This window comes from Montipora capricornis, chromosome 3, assembly GCF_036669925.1.
Source record: "Montipora capricornis isolate CH-2021 chromosome 3, ASM3666992v2, whole genome shotgun sequence".
Taxonomy (NCBI): domain Eukaryota; kingdom Metazoa; phylum Cnidaria; class Anthozoa; order Scleractinia; family Acroporidae; genus Montipora; species Montipora capricornis.
In genome coordinates, this window is record NC_090885.1 from 34,366,232 (window position 1) to 34,376,231 (window position 10,000).

General features: G+C 39.3%; 1 protein-coding gene and 1 long non-coding RNA gene across 2 annotated transcripts in view; one reads left to right on the top strand and one right to left on the bottom strand.

Annotated features, from left to right (window-relative positions):
• The first annotated feature begins 889 nt into the window (after positions 1–889).
• Positions 890–1,861, top strand: LOC138040140 (uncharacterized). Its single transcript, XM_068885919.1, has one exon. The coding sequence runs from the start codon at positions 890–892 to the stop codon at positions 1,859–1,861; it is 972 nt and encodes a 323-aa protein (XP_068742020.1).
• Positions 1,862–2,766: 905 nt separating this feature from the next.
• The window catches only part of LOC138040946 (uncharacterized), a 40,987-nt gene continuing 33,753 nt past the window's right edge, over positions 2,767–10,000 (bottom strand). The window contains exon 3 of the long non-coding RNA XR_011130714.1: positions 2,767–2,882. This is a non-coding gene — a long non-coding RNA (uncharacterized lncRNA). The remainder of the gene's footprint in view (positions 2,883–10,000) is intronic.

The window sequence follows — 10,000 nt, forward strand, 5'->3', positions numbered from 1 at the left end:
ATATTCCCTGCAACAGTTTTTGTAAGCACTGACCTACCAGAAAAATAGGTACGCATTGCAAAATCACCAGAAGAACTTGATGAACTGGATAATGAAAGTACTGATATCTTTAAATCAAATATTATTGATCGATACACTTTAAGACCACAGTGTATTCCTCCTGTAGATCCGCTATGTCCGGCCGAGTTTGCTGCATACCATTATAAAGAATACAAAAAGAACTGCCAAGAAACAGCTGATCCTCAACCTGAGCTTTTAACTGACGATGTCATTGAATTACATCCAATTGTGATCCTGATACGTCTCCTCCAGACAAAATAAGATTAATGAATACGCATGAAGTTATGAAGTGTAGAAAAGTAAAAGCTGTTATAAGATATCACAAGCCAAACAAAGCAAAAGAACCTGAACTGTATTTTCATCATCTCCTGATGCTTTACTATCCATGGAGAGATGAAACAAGTCTTTTAGGAAGTGATCAAACATATGCTTCTAAATTCTATGAACATGAAGTACAAGCTGTAGTAGAACGAAACAGAGAGAATTTTGAGCCTGATGCTGATGCTGTTACAGAAGCACTTGATTTTTTTCGAAATAACCAGGGCAATATCATCCACTCCAGCTAAAATTCTATGAATGACCAAGAAAATAAAGATTTACAATCTGAAGAACACGATGATTCAGCACCAAACGAGTCATTTAATGAACAATCACCTACACATCTTGTTTCATCATCAGAAACTGAGAATCATTCAAACCTTGGAATAACATCATACCACCAGCCAACGGAAATTAGTGATGATAAACTATGGGAGTGTGTTAGATCATTGAAAGACAGCACTGTGCTTACGATATAATTCTCACTTGGTGTAGAAGTAAAATGAAAAACATGAATAGTCAAAAACCTGAAGAAGTAAAACCAATAAATTTATTTATAACTGGTGGAGCGGGAGCTGGTAAAAGTCACTTGATTCATACAATCTACCACACTGTTACAAAGACCTTTAGACATTCTCCTATGAATCCTGAATTACCTACAGTTCTTTTAATGGCACCTACTGGAGTTGGTGCTATTAACATAGATGGGACAACGATAAACACTGCCTTGGCAATTCCCAAAGAAACAGGTGATAATTTACCTGCATTGTCTGACCAAAAGAAAACACAGATGAGAATGTTACTAGCTGACCTCAAGTTGATCGTAATAGATGAAATCTCTATGGTTGCTAACACTACTTTGCTTCATGTCCACCAAAGACCAAAAGAAATTTTTGACACATCAAATGTTCACCTGTTTGCAGGCATTAGCATTGTTGCTATTGGTGACATGTATCAACTACCACCAATACGAAGGAAACCTGTCTTTGCAAATTACAAAAATGATTTGTTTAATTTGTATCACCCATGGCACCTATTCACAATGATAGAGCTTGTTGATATCATGAGGCAGAAGGATGACCAACCATTTGCTGAACTTCTGAATAGGTTCCGCACAGCAAGTCAAACTGAGGAAGATATCAAGTGCATTCAATCTAGATCTACAGAGCCATCAGATGTTAATTGCGCATCAGATGTTCTCCACATCTTGGCGGAAAATAATCCAGTCCATCGACACAATGAAATGAAATTGCATCAAATACCTGCAAAGTTGTTTTACCTTAAAGCCACAGATCAGTACCCTCCTAATGTATCACAACAAGATGTGAATAGAATTTTAGCTAGACCCAGGTCTGAAACTGGTGGACTTGATGCTAATATCTATATAAAGGAATGTGCTAGAGTTGTGTTAACCAATAACATTGACATTGCAGATAGACTAATAAATGGTCAACTTAAGGAACTGTTGTTAAAATTGAAGTAAATCACAATAACAAAAAACCCACCATTATTTATATAAAATTTGATGATGTCAAAGCTGGCAATAATATAATTCAAAAGAGTACTAGTAGTTTTGTGCGACAAAACAGAGTTGTACCAATAGAACCTGTCCTAGCAAAAATCAAAATACATCCAAATAAACCTTCTTCTCCTGAAATTCAGAGAGTGCAATTCCCTTTAACATTGGCTTACGCTGTCAGCATTCACAAAGTACAAGGATTGTCACTTAACAGTCTCGTCATTAGTTTTGAGTTGGTCAAACAAAGATCATTCAATTATGGTCAAGTATATGTTGCACTGAGCCGAGCGACCTCTTTAAATGGTATTCACATTCTAGGAAATGTTAACAGCAAACATGTGAAGGCAGATTTTCGGGTACATGAAGAATATAGAAGACTGCGAGAAATCTCAAAAACCATGGAAACTAGTGAAAAATGTAAGGACGATGCAATGCTCACTATATGTCTATTAAACATACGATCACTCAAAAAACATAGTGTAGATATCAAATATGATGCAAACATAAAGAACAGTGATCTAATTGCACTGACAGAAACACAACTTGCACCTCATGGCAATGATACTCACATAAAATCTCATTTACTACCATTCACTCTCTATAGGCAAGATCATCCTACTGATAGATATTTAAGTTTGGCACTGTGTACCAGAAGATCAATAAAAACTAAGGAACATGAATACTTTCCACAAGTAAATGCAATGAAATTTGTAATAATTATGAATACATCTACAACTACGTGTCCCAATTTACAGTGCTTTTTCTTTACCGAAAGAACAACTCAAATATAATCCAGTATGTAAGTCATCTACGAAATATCCTTGGCACTTATCCAACCGACATCATTCTTGGTGACTTCAATATCAATTACTTAAATGACGATAGTATTAGACCGCTAAAATCTTTAATGACTTCTCTAGATTATTCACAGTTTGTACAAAGTCCAACTTTTGTCTCATCAGGAAACATACTTGACCAAATTTACCTAAAAACAACAAAATTTGACATCATAGAGAATACTGTAATTAGCGTCTACTACTCTGACCATGATGCTGTTAAAATATCCATAAAATATAATTAAGGTATTTAATTAAATGTGGCTGAATGTAATTTAGGCGAAGTTAAACTTGAGTGAATGCAGTCAGCGGCAGTCCGCAAAAAGCCATGCGCGGAGGGTTCGCTTTTACAGGGTTTGTTGCAGGGGCATTTGTATTGCGTTCCAGCTACGTTCTCGTTCGCCTTTGTCTGCCATAGCTGAGTGCCTTTTTGCTGTAGCTGAGTGCTTTTGCTTTCCGACCGGAATCATGACTTCTCGCCAAACGAATACCAGTCAGGAAGTGGCTTTGTTCTGAATTCCATCGTCCGTGGCTGCACCGATCTCCACTCCACCAGGCAATAGGTCGTCTTCTGCGAGCCATGCTCTGGCGCCGAGTGTGTCTACTTCAAGCAGACTTTCTCCTGGTTCAACTGTGCCTTTTTCTCTGGAACTTGCTGCTTTCATTTCCCAAGCAGTTCAGGCCGCGGTTCAGTCTCATTTTGCTGCTTCATCGGCTCATCCGGTGCCGTCTAGTGGTGCTGTTTCAGCTCCTCCAGCTTCGCCCGCTCCTGATTTTGCACACTCATCGTCACTTCAACGCTCGCGTTTGGTTTTCTTACGATCAGGCTTGCCGCGAGCATTCAGCGGCTTCTGAGCTCACGGATTGGTCGGTTGTGGATGCCCAGCTATTCAATTTCCATGCAGCTGGTTCTTCAGCCCATGGCCGCCCATCAGATTCTTTGGAACCAGTGGGTTTGAGCTCCTCGCGGATCGTTTGCATGTCTTGGAACAAGGGCCATTGCACAGCCCCGTACATGTTGTGCCGGTACGCGCATCGTTGTAGCACTTGTGCTGGCGGTCATCGTTCCTTAGATGGTCGCCCGGAGAAAACCTCAAGGTCTGACGGCAAGCGGAGATCAAGCTCACCATCCTCCAGTTTCAAGTCACGTCGCCAATAATTGCTTGAGGACGATTCGTTCCCCGCCAAGTTGAGGGAGCTTGTCCTGTAGTTGACTTGTTCTGTAGTAGACCTAGTTGACATTGACTTTTGTTTGTTTCTCATACATGTTGATTTGCCGAGTCCTTATTTTGTTATTACATTCTTCTAATGTAGTGTGATTGTTATGTTTTATTCTATTAAATATTCGTTCTCCTTCCCCATACGAATTTGCTTATTTTACGTTCCTCTTCCAGTGCCCCTTGTTTCTCGTCTAGTCTCCATGGTGAGTCCTTTAAAGGCACAGGTATTTGCCCGCAAGCTCGCTAGCCATCCTGACCAGTCTGCTGTGAGGTTTGTTTTGGATGGTCTCCGTAGTGGTTTTAGGCTTGGTTTTGATTATTCTCGGAAGCTTAAGTCTGCCAAAAAGAATAAGCCCTCAGCCGATCAGCATGCTGAGGTCATTCATCCGTACGTGGTCAATGAAGTGTCTCTTGGAAGGGTACTTGGCCCCTTTCCGTCCCCACCTTTACCCAACCTCCAAGTGAGTAGCTTTGGAGTGACCCCAAAGCGGGGGCAACCTGGTAAATGGAGGCTCATTGTCGATTTGTCATCTCCAGGAGGGCTCAGTGTCAATGATGGCATCAACCCTGAGGATTTTGCCCTGCAATACATTACGGTTGACCAGATTATTTCTATGGTCTCCAAGTTTGGCCGTGGGGCTCTGATGGCAAAGTTTCACGAGGAGGCCGCTTATCGCAACATTGCAGTGCACCCCTCGGACCGGTATCTCCTGGGCATGCGGTGGCGGAATCAGTTCTATGTAGACTTAGCCCTTCCCTTTGGTATCCGCTCTACCCCCCACATCTTCAATTCAGTGGCAGATATGGCAGAATGGATCCTCATCCATTTCCACAATGTCCCTGATTTGCTGCATTATTTAGACGACTTCATCACCCCCGGTCCTCCCAATTCTGACCAATGCGCTCGTAATTTGGACACGTCAGTTACTGTGTGCAATTCGTTAGGGCTCCCTCTTCACCCCGATAAGTGTCTAGGGCCTTCCTCGGTTCTGGTGGTACTGGGTATCGAACTTGATTCAAATGAACAGGTCGCACGCCTCCTGGCCGACAAGTTTGTGGCATTACAGCAGCTGATTACATTGTGGCTCTCCCGTTGCTGGTGCACCAGGAATCAATTAGAGTCCCTCATCGGTCATCTTCATCACGCTGCCAAGGTGGTCTGGCCTGCCTGCACCTTTTTACGCTGCATGATCAACTTGCTCCGCTGCTTTTGCCGGGATGATCATCCCATCCGCCTAAATTCTGAGTTTAAGTTGGACCTTCAGTGGTGGCACCAGTTCCTCTCTTCTTGGCATGGTGTTTGTTTTTGGCTTTTTCCCAGCATGTCTGCTACTCCTGACCTCAAGGTGACTTCTGATGCTTCAGGGTCCATAGGTTTTGGTGCCTTCTTCCAAGGAGCATGGTTTAATGGGTCTTGGGTTTCATCCCAGGCGTGCCAATCAATTGCTTATAAAGAACTGTTTCCCGTGGTGTTGGCTGCTCGCATATGGGGTCCTCAATGGTCTAGGAAGCATGTGTTGTTTCGATATGACAACGAAGCTGTCGTTCACATCTTAAATTCCCGTACTTCAAAGATTCCTTGTTTGATGCGTTTGCTGCGCCATCTGCTTGCTTCCGCTGCCCATTTTAATTTCTCCTTTGCCTCTCATCATGTTCCAGGTGTCTGTAAAATTGAAACAAATGTACAAATGTGTCTTGGCAGGAACCATGATGCTGTTAAAATATCCATAAACTAGCTAGAAGTTTCTATTACCAGAATGGGAGACTTGAAAAGTCTGCTGACAAGCATTTTACAAGGCACCATCATATGGTGCCTCACCTCTTGTCTGTGCCCAGCACCACAAGTAGGTAAGTTTACATATTATTTTGTATCTTTCATCTTACTTTGATATTTTTAGGCAGGACTCTCAATAACTATAAATGACAGGCATGCCTCTTATATGACGTGCCAGTTCAGACCACCATTAAAGGACAACTGAAGCCCAAAATCAACAACTTTTCCAACATTTTTTTGGGAAAGCCTAACTTAAGTTTGTGGAATTATTTCTTCTTGTTTCCTGTTTTTTGTGACAAAATTACGTTCGAAGTTGGGCTTTTCTCGCTTTTTCCACCTTTCCAGGGTGGCTTCAAAAACTAAGTCAGTTGCCTGCTATAACATATGATATGGGGAACAGAGATTTTGTAATCAACAGAAACAAGGTAAACACAAGTGCTGCTGGTGGATATTTTCTTCGTTGCTTTGCAGTTTCTTCATGAATTCAATATTCACAACAAACATCAGTTTAAAGACTGTTTCTATATGAGGCTTTCTCGCATGTCTTCCCCATATCATACATCATAAGTTACAAAAATGACCGCTGACTCCTCTATTCTGAGCTGCAATGGTGGTAGCCCAAAGTCAGAATAAAAACATCTTTCTTAGGTGGAAGAGCGACAAGTATACTAGGGAAAAAGTTGAAAACATAGTTGTGCATGGTCTAAAATGTAAACGAAAATGCTTTTTTTTTTCCTTCAGTTCTCCTTAAAAAAAAAAATATATATATATATAAAATAATAATAAAAAATTATAATAATAGTAATAATAACAATAATAATAATAATAATAACTATTATTATTATTGTAAAGACAATAAAAGAAATATTTCTAAAGCCCACCATATTTACAATAACAAATTATTACTTATTCATAACAATAAAACCTGGAGCCCTGTTATTTATTATTTTCTCTTTTAAGGTGTTAGAATGAAAATTCCATCAACCACATGTACTTGTAGTTATCAGAGGATCATAGGTGAGACTCTTACTAAAGGAATTCTGATTTCTTTTTTCTTGATTTGCATGTAACATACTGAAAAATACATTTTGAAAAGTCCCTCAGTTATTGTTATGAAAATATCTTTTCACTCTTTTCATGGATCCAATGCTTGCATACTTTATCTGTTAGGTAAATTCCTTTAAAATCAAAAACACTTAAGCTGAACCCACATTCTTTTTTGCCGTAAAGTTAAAAGTCCTAAAAAATTTTTCATTTTCTTTTTTCTGCAGAAATACAATGTACAGCGAACAAGAGAACAATTCTTAGGCTGTCAAGTAAAAACACAAGTGAAGTTATGATTCTCGCAGTCATGAAAGCAATTTTCGCAATTACATAGAAAAGCCTGAAAACTTCAAGACTTCAACGGGATCTGAACCCATGACCTTGCGATACCAGTGTGACGCTTTAACCAACTGAGCTATGAAGCCACTGTCTTTGGAAACTGGTCAGTTGCGGATTCAAGTGTTTCTGTGATGAATGAAGCAATGAACGAACTGATACATGAGTATTACTGATCAAGTAAATACTCGGCATCTATAGTCAGAAACACATGAGCAGGTGGGTTCTTGCCATGGTTTCAGATATGTCCAGAAATGCACATATTAGAAGCACGAGGATTTCAATAAGCGTCACGAAGTGTCCCCTTGTTATTCTCCCCAACTTCAACATCACTCATGTCATGGAAAACGGACAAAAAATGTCACAAAGTGTCCCCCAAATGCTGCTCTTTAAGTAAAAATTAATTGCTGCATTTACCCTAAGGTAAAAATAATGCTAACCTTTATCCTTACCTTGTTGTTGAAAATAGGTGGCAATTACCTAGACTTAAGGGGACACTTCGTGTCGGATATCAAAATTGGACGTGCATCTAATTAGGTGCATTTCTGGACATAAGTGCCAGAATGGTTTGGGATTCCAAAAGATTTATATTAAGAAACTGCAACAGTATCCTGCAGACTGGTTAAATCAGAAGCAATGGACCGCCGGTTACACTGACACAGTACTTTGATAAATTCTGACAGCAGAATGGAAATTTGCCCAAACATGAGGAAGCAAATATATGGACATAACTGATCAGGCCAAGAGGAAGCATATGAGCAACAAACAAAATTGTGACCGCTAAAACCACAGACATCGGCATGTAGCAGAATAAAGTCCAAACTCTAAAGGCGTCAAAAGGATTTATTCCATATTACACGCACATAAGATTTAACTCCTCAACAACATTGAAGCTTGAACGATTTATAATACAGTTCTGAGACAATTCCACACAATCCTGCTTCAGAATCTGTTCCAATAACTTTATCGCGGTCCTATTACAGTTGTCTGATATCACAAACTTGTCACGTAACAATTCCTTTAATGGTTTCTGAAGGAAAGGAAAAATATGGTCAATAAAATGCTTCAAATACACACAAATGGTTCTCTAAAAACTGACTTACGGAACATGCTTGAACCTCTTCAGATTACAGCTAAAACAGTAAAGTCTGCCAAATAACATAACTACATGGCGGGCAAACTCTAATATGGTCCATGAGCGGCGCAAAACTGGGTACTAAGGACACAAGCTAAATTCCTACTCGAATCAAATAATTTTATGACATGGCCAACCAATTTGGCCTTTCTACCTCAAAATCAACTGACTTCCAGCCCAAATAAGCTTTAAACTAAAAATAAAATTGTAATTACTTCAAGCTCACCCGCATAAAAAAAATAATTACATCTGTTGTAGAACGTCTAAAATTTAATGTCTCCTTGTGTGTCCTAAATTAAAGACGGTGCCTACTCTTGTTAACACGCTTCCGCTTTGCGCATCTCAAGATACTCGGGTTTCCTGTAGGCGATGCTTACTAATACAGGGATATTTTTGCGCGTTTTAAAACTATCCGGAGAAAGTAGATCTTTGTAAGTACTCTTGGTACCCAAAACGGAAATTGGGGGTAACCGTGCATTTCTGAGAGATACTTAAGCTTCAATTTGAGAAAGAACGCCATACATTGCTTTGTATTTTAAAGCTTTTTACAAATATTATTCATGAATTATCTTTGAAAAATGCGTGGTTACTCCACATTTTCATTTTGGATTTCAATACCACTTGTTAAGATCTATATTTTCTGCATAATCATACATTGGTGCAAAAATATCTTTAATTAGTAGGCACTGTCCTTAAACTCTCAACAATGGATACAACCTACGTTCATCGTTTTTTTGTTCTTCCCGCAACTAAGTACCAATTCACCACACAGCTATCCCTTGAGAGAGAGAAGTGGCTTGAAGGATGGAACATTTTTGATGTCGTGAAATTTTATTCCCGAGTCATCACTATTTCTTTTCTTAACCTAAACTACCATTACTGTTTATAAACAAACCTTGGTGTCAAGCTTTGGCTCTTAAGCATATATGTTATACCTTGAATTGCATGTCGGATGAAAACATTGGTGTCAAATTGAATAGTTTTACGAGTGCTGCATTGAAATATAGGGGAAGCTCATGTGAACTACATCGAGTACTTGAGCGAGCAGCGGCAATGCCTAATACTCGATTTTGTTGAGAGTCGATCTATCCATTTGCACGTCTTCCCTGTAAATTCGGATTAAGAAATCCACGTTTTTGTGATCGCTTTCAAATGCAATGATCAAATCACAAATGTCACTTACCGGGTCATTAAATTGGCGTATTTTAACATAATGGTTTTTAAATGCTTTTTTAGCAGGGCGAGGGAGGGACTGGGGGTAAGTGGGTAGTGGGTAATTTTTGATATTTTTGCAGTTATGAATAAGAAATCATGAATTATGAAAATATGAGTCAGTTAACTATCGATTGCACAATGATGGTGCAACAGTTAGCTCTGTTGTCACACCTAATTGACAGCTAGTTGTTGCACAGTGATGGTGCAATAGCGCGGTTAAATTTGCTGACTAAGAAGAACTGAAAAGGTATATATGTAGCTTATGTACCATGTTGCGAACAATACAGTGCAGTAACACGAATTTTGACAAGTGAATTAGTTACAGTTATCGTCCATTCGTGCATATCACTGTGAATATGTCGACAGGTAAGAGATAGAAAATTGGGCTAGTATATTAAAATGGATTATATTTTATTATTAATTTACTCTATTGCAGAAAGAAAAGACGTTGGAAAAAGTAAGAGTTTAAGAAAGAGTAGTAGCACCGTGGAGGAAAGATTGTCAGATGCAGGTTTCTTGTTATCATTTTTTTACTACAACTTG